Below are 16,371 nucleotides of genomic sequence, written 5' to 3'. Positions count from 1 at the left end.
CCTGCCGCTCCATGTAGAACTCTGTGAGGTCCCCCAGCACCACCATGGACCGCGGCTCCTCGACCTCCCCGCCGCCCGCGTCCGCGGGCCAGGCTTTCAGGTCGCGCACGGCGTTGATGGAGCGGACCAGGCGGCGGTTGATGCGCTCCGCGCCGGCGCGGTCGTCATACTTTGTGTAGTTGCGCCACAGCTGCGGGTCAGCCGAGAGCAGCAGCGTGAACGGCCGCCCGCGCTCAGCCGCCGGCACCGGCGGCAGCGCCGGCGGCCGGAAGCTGCGGGCGCGGCAGGTGCGGGGCCGCACGCCGCAGCCGCGCCAGGTGCTGCGGCCGTCGCGCCAGCAGCTGCAGCCGACGCCGACGGAGCCGAGGGGGCAGCGCGCATAGCACAGCCCCGTCTCCATGCTGCCTCCATCCGGGCAATACTGCACGGCAACGGAACCTGGTGATGCGGCGGCCTCCGGAAGCACAGCTGCTGACAAAGCCAGAGCGATCAGGGACGTCACCCACGCCGCCAGCACGCGCGGGGTTGAACTGCCGCAGCGGTGCGCGCGCTGCGGCGCGCGCTGCTGCTGCTGCTGCTGCTGCCACCACAGCCGCTGAGAGGTGCAGAGGCGCGCATACCGCGTAAAATTATGACTCAAATCCATTAGGAAACGTGATCGCCCTTTGAGTAGATCCTGTAACGCGTTCTCGCGACGTTGACCGATGCAGCCGCTGTATTGGGCCCAACGGTGATAGCTCAATACGTGAAAGTCGCTGTGAAATGTTTTTTGCATCTGTATCATACCGTACAGATCGCCACACGGGCAACAACACCTCGGGAGCGCTTCTCTTCTGCATGCTGGGCGTCAGGCTCAGAAGCTGCAGGAACTGCCTGGCACCACCTTGATGATAAACTCCACCATCAGTGATGGGCAACCTCTATACGCCTACGTCCTATGGCTGAAGATATATGAAACGCGCCAAGGAATCACAATCATTCGCACCAAAACAACATGGAGCGGGCGACACGACGTGGCGTACCACGCACGACTGTGAGCGCGTGTTCTTGCGCGGTGCAAGCCCGCGCGCTTGTCTGCCCTGATGTCCAATCCTGCAGCTGTGCTGCGCCACGACCTTCCTTGCACCCATCCAATCAAGCCAGGTGCTTGTGGACAAAAAGGGGCAGGCAGCCCGCATGCAGCTAGGTTACTGGCAGGGCATTGGGTGACATGCCCGTCCCTGCACATGGCTATTAACATGTCACTAAAGGCAAAGTGTCCTTCCCCGGTCTAGTCGGCAGGTTACAAACTGGTCACCCTGCGTGGGATTACGTTCAACCGGCTATGCCTCAACTCGCTGCATGCTGCCGCATGTCAGCTCTTCTGCACATGGGATGCACAGGGTGGAGGAGTCATGTGTTGGTACACGATGTCGCGACGGGGACATACCATGCCAGAGAGTGCTGGTGGCAGGTCTGCGGCATGAACCACGGTTCCTTGCCCACACTTCCCAGAGTGCACGACTGGGCGACTCCCACTCTTCCATGTAGCGCAACGTAAGTACCCAGGGCGCCTTGTAGTGGGTCGATCACAGTCTTGTCTGTCCGTGTAATACGTCCCAAATCGTTTCTCGAACGGATCGCTCACTCTGGCCCTCCCTGCGATTGATTCTTGGCACATCGCCCCTTGCGGGATTGCACAGTCAACGTTGCCGAGCGAACACATAGCTGATAGAGAAGGCTAGGCTTGTCACTGATGGCTGGCGCTCGCGCCCTCAGCTGGCGCTCTGCAGGGACTCGCGCAGGGCTGGCTGTGCGCAAAAGCCACAGGGCCGTGCAGACGATCACAACACAACACCCCTTGATATCCAAGGCCATACCCACTGCCTTTGGCTTTGCTTTTGGAGGTGAGCCGTCCCCGCTGGTCGAGGGCGTGGCTGATCGCCCCCCCCCCCTCGAGGCGCTGCGGCCCCGGCGCTTTCTGCATGGAAGCCAGCACAACACTCGCTGCATCCTGCAGCATGCGTGCCTTGTTTTCCATGCACAGGGGTATTGTTCCCAAAAGCGGACTCGCACCGGAGCCTGCGCTGCCCAGCACAGCGCGGGAGTGGCGCAAATCGGCGGCGCCTCTTGCCGAGTTTAACTCAGTCCTTGTCTAATGTAGTCACGTCAACCCTCCTCGACAACCGCGCAGATTTCCTGACCCAGTATCTGAACCGTGACCGTCAACAGCCGTACAGCCACAACTTTCGCAGCACCGCGCTTATGGCCGCCGCCGGTGCTGCCGCCGCCGCGCCGGCCGGCCTGCTCCTGTGTCAATGGATGGATGCTGTGTGGCCGAGCCCTCTGCTGCTCGCAGCCGCCGGGAAGTTCACAATCGACCAGGTTGTTGGTTGCGCGCTGTGGCAGGCCTTCTACTGCGCCATCCCCGGCAATGAAGGATACAGGGATGCCCTGGCCGCCGGCCTGCAGCGCGCGGCCGCCGGCGCTGACGACGGCGTGCGCGCAGCGTTCGCGCACGCGGCGGCGGCCGCGTCGCTGGTGCTGCCAGTGCCCGCGGTGCCTTGAGCGTGCGGGGAGCTGTGTGGCTGGCTTCCCCCAGCGGCCCTTGTGCGTGGACACATTTCTCTAGGTTTTATGAGACGGGGATTCTTACGTCCCTATTCGTGTGCACCCCCGCTTGATTGGTACGCACGTCCCGCGCAGCGATCCGGCCCGTAATGCAGCACCTGCCGCCGGATGCCCCACGCCAGGGACCCTCGTACTCATGACGCAGTTGATTTTTGTGGTCGGCACGCTGCGACAGGTCCTGGGCTGCTCGCTTGTGCCCGACGCTCCTGCAGTTTGTGCGTCGCACTCTCGCGTGTGTATTTTATGCTTGTTTGGGGCAGCTTGCATCGGTTCTTGCCACTCGTATGGCGACCTGTTGGTGCTTCCTTACCCTCACCAACATTATAGTGCTCTTTTTCCAAGTGCATAGCTGCGCCCTTGGCTTGCATGCTGCTGTTCAGGCGCACGGAGCGGAGGGCGCGACAGTACTCCATGCACAGCATCCATGGACCGCATCAACGTGCCCCCGATGTCTACAATTTTGGTAGCTGTAGCTGCAGCTGTAGCTTGTCACTCTGCTGCCAATTTTCATCGTCCGCCCAGGCACAAGCCTTGACATGGACCAACACCCTCCTTTTGCCCTATGGTGGGGTTGCGAGGTTGTCATATCGCAGTTTTGATCGTGTATGTTTGAACGATGTGAGCATACACACAACACAACACGTCACAACACAACACAACACAACAAACACAAGTTACTACAGCTCAACTTGTGACAAAAGCTTGTAACGAGCACGCAATAATCCACGAATGAACTGGCATGTGCAATCTGCTGAAGAGGCAAGCCCTGATCTTGGAGTATTCTGGACTGTGGGTGTCCAGTACATGCTTTGAACTGGTGATCAAATATTACGAAGACAACTTTGCTCACACGAAACAGCTCGAAACAGCTCTCAAAACCGAAAACGTTGTACACTACTACCCTATTCCCAAGCGGCTTTCTGTGCAGCTGCTGTTTGAAACCACCAGCAGCTTTAGGGCCAAAGCACCTCATACAATGGTTGCATATCAGCACCTTAGGTAATGACACCCTCTTTTTCAAACAAAGCAGAACTGACACTGTCCAAACAAACACGACCAGCTGCTGACTTGATGATGCTCTGAAGGGACAACCATACTCGACCAATAATTGCAGCCCGCATTCAAGGTTATGCCGAGCACAGGCACCTGGTAGGGGTGGAAGCGCAGGGCCGCACAGCTATTCCCGTCTCTCTCCAGGCAGCGTGAGGCTGTGAACTTACCCACCGCAGAATACTGCTATGGCCTTGCCTGTGCCTGTTACGATCCCAAGTGTTGTAGACCGCATTTTGTGCGGTTTCAACGTCAAACTTCGCTCACATGCTGCCTCTCAGGCGCTTGGGGGGGGGGGGTGGGGACTGCCAAGACCGCACCCGGTGCAGCGACGCCGATTGGCCACGGCTGGGTGGGTTGTTGAGCAGGTTGACATAAGGGTGCAGCTGGGTGGACTGCCGTCTGCAGCACCGGCCACGGGTGGCCGGCTGCCAGCAGCAGTGTGTGCACCAGGGCACCGACCCAAGCACACAAGGGTCACAAGGGCTACCACCAAGCTTGTGGCTACCGTGCAAGGCCTGCTTTTGATATGCTTCCCTCAAACTGCCACCAATCGCTCACATTCTCAGCATGGTCACTCCAGGGCCAATTGGCAAGCCGCCCACTGCTGGACGCATGTGTGATGCCTTCCTGTCCAGCAAGAAGGCTGCCGCAACCGGCAGCAATGCTGCCTAAATTCCACCTATCGTTGGAGTATGCGTGATATCATATCATACAACACGCTTTTGTGCCGGATGTGCCTGGTGGTGGCTGCGGTCAGTACCGTATGTACACGAACGGTGCGTGCTGCCCGTCCTGGGCTGTCACGACCGGCAGGTGGTCTTGTAGTCGCGCGTTCCGCCTTCCTGCGGACACAAAGTCACACTACAACTGTAATGCTCTAGGCTGCTCACAGCTTCTCTAACCAATATTCAATCAACGTTAACCAACAGCCGCCTGATGTTAACCACCAACCAACACGCAACTAATGCAACCCTTCCCCTCCTCCTCCGCCATGCAGACCTCTCGACACCAAGAGATGGAGCACATAAACAGGCCCTCAGCCACAGTTTTCGGCACTGCGCTCATGACGGGTGTCGCGGGTGGCCTGTACCTGCGCCTCTGCGCACTAGCGCCTCCAAGCCCAGCCTGAGCCAGGGGTAGCGGGGGAGGCGCCCGTGAGAGGCCTATGAAACCTCACCGTATGCTTTGCTTTCACATATGCTATGACAAGAGTATTTTCTCTGATACACTTATGATGAACAGTTCAACACACGCTTGAAGCCGGAGGTGTCGATCGGGCAGCATTGGACGATGAGGGGAACCCACGCGCAGGCCGCAGTTCCCTGCTTCAGACCAGGTGCACAGATCTCCACTTTCATCATATGGTTGTGCTTCTGATCCTTCAGTGCTGCATTTTGATGAGCGTCGTCGCCCTGTCACTGCGTGCGCCGCCTGCGCTGCGATGCTGCGCTCAGCAACCAACATGATCCACTGCTCGCCGCTGGCACGCAAACACCATGATCCCAGCCACAATCTGGTTATCGGTGCTTGGGCTGACTGCACTGTACTCGGTCGCCTACTGGCCAAGAGAAACCGGACCCCACATCAACGGCACCAGCTCACATGTGCTGCTGCCTCAGCGCGGCGATTCGCGGCAGAGGGCACACGGGCTCCCAGGCAGCAACACCGCTGGGCAAACCAAACAGGCTGCAGCGGGTGCGAGCACAGCCGCGCAAGGGGCGGTGGCGGCGCAGCAGCCGAGCCCGCCAGACGACAAAGTGCTGCTGGAGCTGTTTGTCATGAGCATGTGCCCTGATGCTAACTTTTGCGAGCACTACTTCGACAAGCTGCTGGAGAAGTTCCACCCCATCGTGCATGTCGAGGCGCAGTGAGAGACTGAGACCCGCTGTGGATTGACTGTGGGGAGTTGATTTTACAGGTTGCCCCACAGCTGCTGAGCAGAGGGGGTCGCATTGCTTGACCGCATACGCAGCCGCGTGGGTGCGTGTGCAATGGCGCAGGAAGCCAGCAGAGCGCATGCACCCGCTTCCCGTCCATACCATGCACGCATGCCGCACACTCACAACATGATGTGCTGCCGCCCCCTCTGTTGTTCTTCCTGAAACTGTCTTGTCAGCTTCATCCAGGCTGAGGGGCGCGGCGGCAAGGTTCAGTGCAAGCACGGTGACGGCGAGTGCACCGGCAACAAGTATCAGCTGTGCGTGGGGCGCCACACGCCGCCGGAGCGCAACCGCGACTGGTTCTTGAGATTCCTGGTGTGCACGTGGGAGACGCGCACCATGGTCTACAGCCGCAGCATCGTCAGCGAGTGCCTCAACAAGGTCGGGCGGTCGCACGCGCCCGCGAGCTGCCCGTTGTTGCGGGCTCCGGGGGCTTCCCGCGTTGCTGGCGGCCACAGCAGTGAGCGGCTGCGCTGTTGAGTTCCGCGTGCTGCCGCCAAGATCCGCACTCCGTCCCGACCCACTCGGTCCCCTCTTGTGCTGCACCCCAACGGGCCACTCACCACCCTTTGATTGCGGCAGGTGGATGCGGACAAGAAAGTCAGCAGCGCCGTGGATGCATGTTTGGAGGGATCCGAGGGCGACGGCCTCATGCTGCAGGACGCTCGCCTCGTGGCCAAGCGCGGCATGCAGCGCAGCTGCACCGTGGCGATCGAGGGCACCAAGCGCTGCATACGCGACGGCGGGCGATGGTGGGCAGCACTGGCACCGGGCCCCGGGGACCCAGGCGCACGGTGCCGTGCTGCGCGGCTAAGCGTGCGTGTTGGATGCCACGGCTGCAGCGTTGCTGTCCTGGGCATAGGTGCTGTCCTTGCAAGTCACGTCGACGCTGCCACCATGCTAGTGGCCTTCTCACACTGCACTCCCCCCTGTCGACCGCCCAGGTACGACTGCCCCGGCGGTGACAAGGAGGAGGACTTTGTGCGGTCGCTCTGCGACGCCTACAGGGCCAAGACAGGCAAGGACTCGCCGCTCTGCCCTCATGCTGCTCACGTGTCCACATCGCGCAAAGAATGAAAGGGGGCAGAAGCGCCCACACCGTTGTTGATGCAGCGGCGTTGCTGTGGGGCTGGTCGCACAGCGCACCTTTTGGCAGGTTGTTTTTCTGGCTGTTGTGTTTGACTCATGGCCGGAGTTGCCCTGCACCTTGCACGTTAAACAACACGATGACAAGCAAGTTCTTTCTTGCCACCATCGTGTGGCAAGTACCTCGTGGCCACCTGCGGCTGGCTGTACCTGGTGTTGCAGGCATAGTTCTTGCCATGCTTGTATGTGCGATTTTGTTTTTCTGACGGTTGTATGTGCCATCTGGCGTTGGCATTATTTTAATTCGACCCATTATTGACCGCTGCTGGTGAGGGCATCAGTTGTAATAAGAACACATACTGCTGGAGGGACTTGGGTTTCTACACATACGATGAGCTGGACACGTCATGCGCGAGGTGTTGACCGCCTAGGCAAGGCTGCAGCACAGAGAGGCCCGCCACAGCGGCAGTGCACAACGTGCATGGAGCCAAGTCTGCGCATGGTGGGAGCCTGTTGCCACCAAGGGAACTTAAACGTGTCACTTATCAGCGGGTACTTGTGTGCATTGGGCAGATGCTGTGGGCAGGATGACAAAGATTGATGTTGTGTGGCGTTGGCAGCCGTCGCGAGGTGGCACCGCCCGCGAGTGATAATTACGTGCGTTGCGTGCCTTTTCCTGAGCATGTGTATGTGAGTGGGCAGGCGCAGGCGGCTCCTGTAGCACGCTGGTAAGAGCAAGCATGCAGTACTGACGTGAAGCTGGGCGGTGGGGCGTTGCAGGCAATAGATTTGGGCATTCAGGTGTTTTTCAAGTACACACGCACGGGACACCAAACTAGAGCATCCTGACGGCAACGCCACCTCTCAGACACATGGTGATTTCCAAGGAACGAGTCATGACTAGCGCGAGGGCGCTGCCATGCATAGTGTTGTTCCGGGCGCACATCATGGCGGTCGCGTCACTTCGCCAGTGCCCAGCGCCGCTGAGCCTGGTGTCCTTCCCCTGATGTTGCCTGCATACATCCCATAGGGCGCTGACTGTTTCTCCATATGCACCTCTAGTTCTGCGAGTCGCTACGTTCCCAGATCTCAAGCCGGAGGAGGAGCCCGCCCGCAGCCATCGTGCTCCGAGTGCGACAGCCCGCTTTCCCCAAGTCCTTAAGAAACATGGAGGGCGTCACAAGGTGGGAGGGGCCTGCAGAGGTTGCTTCCAACAGCAAACCCACAGCCTATGCTGTGTGCCTGCGCCGTCGGCGATGCAACCTGCCAGTCACTCACCAGTACGGGTGCGAGCTGTGTCGCCGCGGCGGTCCCGACATGTCGCCGTGGCTCACACCATGGCAGAGACCTGGTCAAGGCGTTGAAGCACAAGGACAAGGCGGCCACGGAAACAGCCGTGCGGCGTTTCGCAGAGCGCTGGGCCCGCGCCGTGACAGCAGACCGCGCGCACGCCGCTACCCGGCTGCTCGCCACAGCCGGTGCGGCCACGGGCGCAGCGGCAGAGGTGCTGTTGGCCCTCTCGCTCGAGGAAAGGCGTGCTGGCAAGCGCATCAGCCTCGCGGCGGCGGCGGCGTCAGCAGGGGGAGGCGGCGCGGCCGCAGCGCTCGTCAAGGTGGCAGGGTCGTGGCCGGGCGCCGCCGGCGGCGCGGACGCGGGCCCCGCGGCCGCCGGCGCGCTCGGTGCGGACGCAACCCGCGCGCAGGCCGTCGCGGCCGCGCGCCTGCTGGGCCTCGCCGCTGCGCCCCCTTCCATGAGCGCGGTGATGGGCGGCTATGCGATGGGCGGCGTGCGCAACCCGGACCCCTACGACGCGGCTTGGAGCGTCGCGGCCGCGTCTGCAGGCGCGCTGCCGGCGATCACCCAGCTGCTGCCGGCCCTGGGCGCCAGCATCGACGGCGTCGAAGCGGCGGCCGCCGGCTGCGACCTGCTGACGGGCGCGCTCTCCGCCGGCGACGCCGGCCGCGCGGCGGTGCCGCCCGAGCAGCAGGCCGCGCTGCAGGGCGCCGCGTACGACGCGCTGTTCGGCGCGCTCGCGGGCGAGTCCGACGGCCGCGCGGCGCGGGGCGCGAGCGAGGCGCTCGGGGACATGCTGTGCTGCGTCCCCACTGCCCTCTTCGCTCTGCCGCGGCACCCCGGGGCCCTTGAGAAGCTGGCGGCAGCCGTCGGGGACAGCCCTCAGGGCAACTCCCTGCCGTCCTTCGCTGCAGCGCGCGTGATCACGGTCGTCGCGGCCGGCTTCGCCGGGGCAGACAAGGCGCTGCAGGCCGAATACACGTCGCGCGTCAGCGCCGCGGGCGGAGCCGGCCGCGACCACACGCCTGGCGTGGAGGCGGAGGCGGGGCTGGGGTTCATCAAGGACAAGGCGGAGGACGCGGAGGAGAGGGCGGCGGCCGCGGCGGCGCTGGAGGTGCTGAAGGCGGCGCCGGGGACGTATGATAAGCGGTTGGAGGAGATGGCCGCGCAAAACGGCGGCGGCTGCTGCGGCCACGACCACGACTATGGCCACGGTCACGGCCACCACCACCACCACCACCACCACGGCCATGACCACGGCCACCACCACCACCACCACCACCATGATCACCACGATCACAGCCACTGCGGTGGCCACGGCCACGGGAGCTGCGGCCACGACCACGGGGCGGCGGCGCCGCAGGCGTGCGCGCAGTGCGGCGGCGCGTCGGGGGCGGGCTCGCGGCTGCGCCGCTGCACGGGGTCGTGCGGGGGGGCGGCTGCTTACTGTAGCACGCAGTGCCAAAAGGAGCACTGGCCAAGCCACAAGGCGCAGTGCCGCGCCCTGAAGAAGAAGTGACGAGGTTTGTGCATTGACTTGGCGCCGTCACTCGTGTGCCGTGTGGGATGTGTGGCCGGGTGGCGCAGCATTCAGGCCCCGGTCCCGTGACCGCTTGCCGATTACTTATGCGGCGCTCCTTGTAAAATGACTGTGGCGTGCCAGCTCCAGCATTACGGCATGCACGACCACTTGCAGTCGTGCATAACAGCAGTCAGATGCATCTTATGTGCAACAGACCTTGTCAGCATCTGCCAGCCATACGGTATCATAAACCAGAAGCTTGCCGTCACGCAAACAGCCGCCACACAAAGCTTTGACTTGCTCAGTTCATGTGGCATGAACCGCAAGCCAGATGGCGTGCCTGATGCGCGCTTCTTGCAGTGGGCCAGGGATGCTGATGGCACACCGTAGTGACGCTGGCCATAAAGATGACTGAAGGCAGCCGGCGGCCCAAGTGCGCAGCAGAACTTGCCCACCATTCAGTCTCGTTCATTGGTGTTCTGCACTGTCGAAGCCGGCAGCATCCAGATCGGCCACAGTGGCTTCGCAATCCCCGCGAGCGCGCGGGCGCTCCAGGCACGTGGAAGAAGAGTTCGAAATCAATAGCGGCATGACGCGGCACACGTACACACCCATAGGTGGACCCGCCGAGCGCACGACACCGAAGTGGTGCAAGCAGAGGGCTCGTCAGGGGCTCTTCTGCTTTGGCACCGTAGCTGCGGTCCTATTCGTGCTGGCTTACTGGCCGGGAGCCCCGCTGCAGCACGGTGCGCCTCGTCGGCGGGGTGGGGTGGCGCTTCATTCGTTCACGCCGATGCTCTGGCCTTGCGCTTCGACCCCAAAGGCTTGTGTGCCCCGCTTCCAAGGCTTCCAATGCCGCTTGCATGTGAGGCGCCTGTGTTCCCAAACCTCCTGGACACATTTCAGGGCCGGGGCTCAGCGCGCTGGCCCTGAGCCGGAAGGACAGCCCCAGCACAACAGCAGCCGTTGAGCTGGAGAGCGGCAAGCTGACGCCCAAGCAGGCCGACAAGCAGCAGCAGCCCGTGCCAAAGGCATCTGCGGCCAAGGAGGCCAAGCAGGCGGCAGCCACCAACGAGGCCCCGGCCGGAGCGTCGGCAGCGAAGGCGCAGGCAGCCAAGCCCTCGGCGCCGGGTGCGCCCGCGGCTGCCAAGCCAGCAACAGCGGCGGGTGACAAGGCGGCCTCGAGCAGCAAGGACGGCAGCAGCGGCGGCAGCGGCAGTCCGCCCAGCGACAAGGCGCTGCTGGAGCTGTTTGTGATGAGCCTCTGCCCCGACGCGGACTTTTGCGAGCACTACTTTGACAAGCTGCTGGATAAGCTGCACCCAATAGTGCACGTCAAGACAGAGTGAGCATGTGCAGCACGGGCGGCCGCGGCCCCCACACGCTTGACGGCCCGGGCGTGCGGTGCAGGCTCTCATACAAAGGTGCCTGCCGGCCTCCTGCTGGGTGTTGGCGGCCGCGGCTTGCATCGTGCTGGGCGTGTTCAGGCTGAGCAACGAGCATGACAGGGGAGCAGAGGCTGGGCGGGGCCCACGTCATGGGCTGGCGGCGCGCGCCACCAACGCCGTGTGCACGCGTGCGGGCGCGCGCAGGTACATTCAGCATGCGTCGGGCGGCGCCGTCACCTGCCCCCACGGTGACAGCGAGTGCACCGGCAACAAGTACCAGCTGTGCGTGGGGCGCCACACGCCGCCAGAGCACAACCGCGACTGGTTTTTGAAATTCCTGGTCTGCACCTGGGACGGCGGCGACTCCCCCAGCAGCAAGGCCGGCGTCAAGGCGTGTCTTGACAAGGTGGGTTGGGGCCACAATGACAGGAAATGGGGGCAGCTGTCTGGGCCGCTGCGTCATCCAGGGGCGTCGGGGGGGCACATTACCGTCTTGATGGGGGTCAGGGGTTTGTGGGTACAGGGGCAGAGGAGGGGTGGTCAAGGATCAAGCTGGGGCGACTCGTGCTCGCGTTGCGTGCGTGGAGGGTGCTTGCGTGGAGGGTCCGCCCGCGCGGCACTCCACGCTCCTGCACGCGCGCGCGCAGCAGGCAAACATGCCAGGCCCCCGCGCGGCCTAGTGGCCCGCGATTGCCATGGCTCCCCTCCGGATCGCACCCACGCCCATCTGTTGGTGGTGCCAGCCCGTGTGCGCGCACTGGGCGACGCGCGTGCAATCCCCGCCGTGGCCCGCGCAGGTCGGCGTGCTGGGTGCGCCGCGGCAGGCCATGGAGGCGTGCATGGATGGGCCCGAGGGCGCCGCGCTCATGGCCGCGAGCGCGGGCGTGACCGCCTCCCGCGGCATGCAGCGCAGCTGCACCGTGGCGATCGCGGGCAAGAAGCGCTGCATCCGCGACGGCGGGCGCTGGTGAGCCGGGGCGGGCGCGGCCGCTTCCCGCGGCTGGGGGCTGGTTTGCAGCAGGCAGCGTCTGCCCTGCAGCCTGCAGCTATCTGCTGGGTCCTGTCCGTGACGTCGTAATCGTGGGAGCCGCTGACAATTGGACCCGCCTTGCCTTCGCCCAACACATGCAAGCCAACGCAATGCTGTCGGGGCCCCCCGCTTCCCTAATGACATGGCATGCGCTCCCCCACCTCTGCCCGTTGCCCAGGTACGACTGCCCCGGCGGTGACAAGGAGGAGGACTTTGTGCGGTCGCTCTGCGACGCCTACAGGGCCAAGACAGGCAAGGACTCGCCGCTCTGCCCAGCCAAGCCGACCAAGGCGTGAGGGGCTCGCCGCGGCGCCCGACGGCGGCAGCCAGCCAAGGCTGACTGGTGGCGCGACACCCCTGCGCTATGCGTCTGGAGGCCGGGTCGCTGGCAGGGGGCTCGATGCTGTGATCGGCCCATCATTTGCAGATGTCTTGTGACGTGTTGTTCTATGTGGTGTAGGGGCGCGACCGGGAGGTGGCTTTACGTGACACCTAGGATGAGTGGTGATGTACGGTGCCGCCGCTTGGTCGCTGCTTTCCAGGGGGTTGGCTTCAGGCTCGCAGGCTTCTGGCGGCAAAAGCGCATGCACACAGCCCTCACGCAGCATCTAGTAGCGCACCTTTGTGCTGTCCCAGGCTGCCCCCAGGTTGGGGCGGGTGCAGCGCCGATGTCAAACCCAACATTTTGTGCATACTGCCTCGCCCCCCACCCCTTGCGTGGGGGTGCCTCAAGCCCCTGCTGTGTGCTCCCTGCAGCGCGTTTTCGGCTTGTGCCTGCATGGCAGGTGCGCCTCTTTGAACTCAGCCTTCGTGCACCGCAGGCAACCCTCTGCCATCGCCGTGCAATCACCATCACGGGGTGATTGATACCAAGGATACATTGACTTACAGTGTAACAATTTCAATGTAACAGCTTCCCGAAAAACTCATAACATCATCAAATGCACCAAGCTGTGCAGTCCAAAACCCCCTCCTGTTCATGAATTCAGCACTGCGGGGGGCTACCAGGCTTGCCTTGGGTGGGGTGTGGAGCCGCAAGGGCACTGGGAGGGATGCGTTGGCAAGGATGATGGGGCTGTTGACAATGGGATGACATGAATGCTGTCAATGGGCTCAAAGACTGAGGATCGGGGTCAAAGCGAGGAGCTGAGCTACAAAACCCCAAAACAAAGGAAGGGGTGACCTTGCCCAGCCATGAATCAGGGACAAAACATCGAGTGCAGCAGCCACATGTTGATGAAGTGTCAGCAGGGCTGCAATACAGGAGCGGGGGCGACCGCCAACATCATGCGGCCTGTGCCCACAAGCCATCCAGGCCAGGCTGCCACCCTGCACCATTACCAGTCCGCTGCTCAGGCCGCTGCTGCCGCAGCAGGCGCCCAGCAGGATAGTGCAGCGCGGCAGCGCTGCCCACCGGCATACGCGGGGGCCAGCCCAGCCTGCTGGCAAGAGCACATGCTCATGTTGGGACGAGGCTGCTCGTCAAGTGGCGGCCTGGCGCTGGCGGCCACCTTTATGCAGTTCTGATGAGTGAAATCACCGGCCAACACACCCCTGCATGCGGCCACGCACTCAAGCGTGTCGCGCCGCCTCAAGTTGTCAAAAGGCTCAGCCCGAGGCTGGGAGAGTGCAAGCATGCATACATGGCGCGCAGTTAGCTGCTGGTGCGGCGGCGACGCCCCACGGCAGAGAGGGCCCCTGCAGAGCCTGGGCCTTTGACCGGCGTCATACCGTTTGTCACGATGAGTCGTCCATCTGGCGTCAGCACGGGCTGCCCGGCGTTGGTCATGATGGAGAGGGGGTTGACAACCTGGGGAGCAGCAAGAGCCTGCTGCTGCTGCTGCTGCTGCTGCTGCTGCTGCTGCTGCTGCTGCTGCGGCTGCTGCTGCTGCGGCGGCTGCACCTGCCCCTGCTGCTGCTGGGCGCCGGCTGGAGTGCTGCCGGTCCGCTGCCGGCTGGTCTGCACGGGGCCATAGAATCCTGGGAGGGGCCAGCAAGGGTGCAGGGGTTCCGCAGGGCAGGCTGTGGGCGGGCGTCTGCGTGCCCATATGTCAGGGACAGCGCAGGACAGTGGCTCTCGTGGCAGAGCGAGCACTCCCTGTAGAGTTCAAGCGCAGTCGCAGGTCCATCCCCCTCTGGATGCAAATGATGGGAAGAAAGCGAGGCTGCAACCACGACGCTCCGTCAACCCACCGTATGCCCGACCCCGGCCGGGCACCCCCGGCACCGCAGACGCGGGCGGCGCCGCCGACGGCCGCGCGGCCGTGCCGCCCGCAGCGGCCGGTTCGCGAGGGAACTTGTAATAGATTTCCAGCTTGGGCCGGCCAGGTCCCGGAACTTTGGTCGCGGCCGAGCCGCCTCCGCTGCCACTGCCGCCGCCTGGGCTGGACGGCCCCGCAGAAACGGGGCCCGCAGGCAGGGCCGGCAGCAGCGGCGCCGGCGTCGCCGGCAGCGGAGGGGGTGGGGGGAGCGGCCGCGGGACAGGCGAGCTGGCAGAGGGGATGGGGGACAGCTGCGGTAGCGAGGAGACTGCTGCAACAGGCGAGGGGTCAGGGGCGGGAGGCACCTGCGCCCCGATGGCCGGCACAGAGTCCAGCTGATCTGCCAGCTGCCCAGGCCCTTCCGGCGGAGGCGGCTGTGGCGATGCAGCCGCAGGCGCTGGGGACGGTGACGCGCCGGGTGCGGCGAGCCCGGGGCTCGCGGGTGATACTGCCAGCCCTGACGGCGTGGGTGCGGACGGCTGGGGCGGCCCCGCGGAGGGGGCGGGCGCGGCGGCGGCGGCGGCGGGCGGCGGCAGTTGTGCCAGCTGGGCCGGCGTCGTCGCGTTGGACAGCGGCAAGGAAGGCGAAGCGCTCGCAAGCGGTGGCGGGGGCGCGGTCGCCGCCGCTGCCACAGCTGCGCTGGCAGGCGAAGGAGAGGGGGAAGGCGGCACGACCGGCAGTGGCGATGGTGAGGGGCTGGGCACCACCGCCGCTGCAGCGGCGGGCGACAGCGACGGCGATGGCGATGGCGGCGGCGACTGCGAAGGTGAAGGGCTGGGAGTCACCACCACGGCAGCCGGCGACGTGGACGGCGAAAGCGATGGCGACAGCGACGGCGACGGCGAAAGCGACGGCGACGTATTCGTCGCCAGCGCCGCCAGCTGCGGGGATGGCGTGGCTGCAGCGGGCGCGCCTGCGGCGCTCATCAGCCACGCCACGCTGATGGTCCCGAGGGTCTTGCAGCCGGCGCTCCAGGCGGCGCAGTCAAAGGTGAAGCCCAGGGTCTGGCGGCCGTCGTCGTAACTGGGGTGGCGGATCAGTGGAGTTGAGAGTTGACTTGGGTTTGGCAGGGGTCAAGGAAGTATGCAGGCAGAAGGGCTGGGGCCCAACAGCAGGGCAGATGACGGGTTGGTGACTCGAGAAGCTTGCAAGGACCACAAGCGCACCAAAAATTCGAGCGAGCGGCAGTGTGCACACAGGCGCGGCACGGCGGGATTGCTGCGAGGTGGGCCGGCGAGGTGCAGCCGCACCCACCGGACGAGGGCGCCGACTGCGGCGGGCTTGCCGGCGGCCTGCGCGGCCTGCGCGCTGAGGACGACTGTGGAGTTGCAGGGGGCTATGATGCCGTCGTCGGCAAAGTCGGCGGCGAAGATGTTGCACGTCTTCAGGGGTTTGGCCTGGTTTCCGGGACACCTGTGGCGTGTTGCGCGGGCCAAAACAGGCGCCTTGTTGCTCGTATGTTCTGTCTCCGCGTGCATGCTTGCAGAATATTCGACATTGAAAGCACGCATCTCTTACGCGTCCAGCATAGGCTGCGGCCCTCTGCAGCAGCGCGGTGCCTTTCACCTCAGGCCGCTGCATGCGGCTTCATCGGTGCCTGCCGCTCCGCGAACACAGTGGCGGCGGTCCGGTCAGTACCCCACCTGTACAGCCCCTCCAGCGCGACCGTGTCCGCCCTGCCGACGGTCGTGTCCGCCAGCGGCATCGCGTCCGTGAACGCGCCCACGTCCGCGCCGCTGCTGCAGGAGCCCGAGTCTGGCTCCAGCCCCAGGGCGCTGGGCCACACGTTCCAGCGGCTGGCGCGCGCGCCGGTCTTCTTTTGGTAGTCCCACAGCTGCAGAACCTGCGGGGCAGGGGGCCGGCGCATTTGGATGCGGGAGCCGTGGGTGCAGGGAGTAGGTATGGTGTTGGACGAGAAGGGCCCAGGTGTGTGTGCGAAGAGATGACAGGGCGCGGCCGGGCGGCCGCTTGCTGCATGCTGCGGGTGCGAAGCGCGCACTTTGCGACCAACGAAATCTCACGCCACATCATCCTTAGTAACAATGGTGCAGGGATCACACACACACACATTCTCAAACATACGCATGCCCGTCCTCAGCACCAAACACAAGCGCGCACACACACACACACACACACACACACACACACACACACACACACACACACACACACACACACACACACACAC

The 16,371-nt window shown here is 64.0% G+C and overlaps 5 protein-coding genes across 5 annotated transcripts in view; 3 read left to right on the top strand and 2 right to left on the bottom strand.

Annotated features, from left to right (window-relative positions):
- MNEG_3609 (hypothetical protein) overlaps positions 1-400 on the bottom strand; it is a gene marked incomplete at both ends in the record, with an annotated part of 2,217 nt that extends 1,817 nt beyond the window's left edge. Inside the window, one exon of the mRNA XM_014047919.1 lies at positions 44-400. Within this exon, the coding sequence (XP_013903373.1) occupies positions 44-400 (357 nt within the window). The remainder of the gene's footprint in view (positions 1-43) is intronic.
- A 5,047-nt stretch (positions 401-5,447) lies between these two features.
- MNEG_3608 (hypothetical protein) lies at positions 5,448-6,680 on the top strand (the record flags this gene model as incomplete). The annotated part of the gene is made up of 4 exons (XM_014047918.1): positions 5,448-5,519; positions 5,790-5,984; positions 6,186-6,355; positions 6,548-6,680. 4 exons carry the CDS (start codon positions 5,448-5,450, stop codon positions 6,678-6,680), a joined length of 570 nt encoding a protein of 189 aa, XP_013903372.1.
- A 1,176-nt stretch (positions 6,681-7,856) lies between these two features.
- MNEG_3607 (hypothetical protein) lies at positions 7,857-9,501 on the top strand (the record flags this gene model as incomplete). The annotated part of the gene is made up of 2 exons (XM_014047917.1): positions 7,857-7,873; positions 8,034-9,501. 2 exons carry the CDS (start codon positions 7,857-7,859, stop codon positions 9,499-9,501), a joined length of 1,485 nt encoding a protein of 494 aa, XP_013903371.1.
- A 592-nt stretch (positions 9,502-10,093) lies between these two features.
- MNEG_3606 (hypothetical protein) lies at positions 10,094-12,218 on the top strand (the record flags this gene model as incomplete). Its single annotated transcript, XM_014047916.1, has 5 exons — positions 10,094-10,250; positions 10,411-10,849; positions 11,097-11,298; positions 11,690-11,859; positions 12,101-12,218. The coding sequence occupies 5 exons, from the start codon at positions 10,094-10,096 to the stop codon at positions 12,216-12,218; spliced, it is 1,086 nt and encodes a 361-aa protein (XP_013903370.1).
- A 1,358-nt stretch (positions 12,219-13,576) lies between these two features.
- MNEG_3605 (hypothetical protein) overlaps positions 13,577-16,371 on the bottom strand; it is a gene marked incomplete at both ends in the record, with an annotated part of 4,344 nt that continues 1,549 nt past the window's right edge. Inside the window, 5 exons of the mRNA XM_014047915.1 lie at positions 13,577-13,902; positions 14,116-14,306; positions 15,042-15,206; positions 15,438-15,596; positions 15,827-16,026. Coding sequence (XP_013903369.1) covers positions 13,577-13,902; positions 14,116-14,306; positions 15,042-15,206; positions 15,438-15,596; positions 15,827-16,026 — 1,041 coding nt within the window. The remainder of the gene's footprint in view (positions 13,903-14,115; positions 14,307-15,041; positions 15,207-15,437; positions 15,597-15,826; positions 16,027-16,371) is intronic.

This window comes from Monoraphidium neglectum (genome assembly GCF_000611645.1).
Source record: "Monoraphidium neglectum strain SAG 48.87 unplaced genomic scaffold scaffold00460, whole genome shotgun sequence".
NCBI lineage: Eukaryota > Viridiplantae > Chlorophyta > Chlorophyceae > Sphaeropleales > Selenastraceae > Monoraphidium > Monoraphidium neglectum.
Note: the sequence above shows the minus strand (reverse complement) of the source record. Positions and strands in the feature narration are given on the sequence as shown.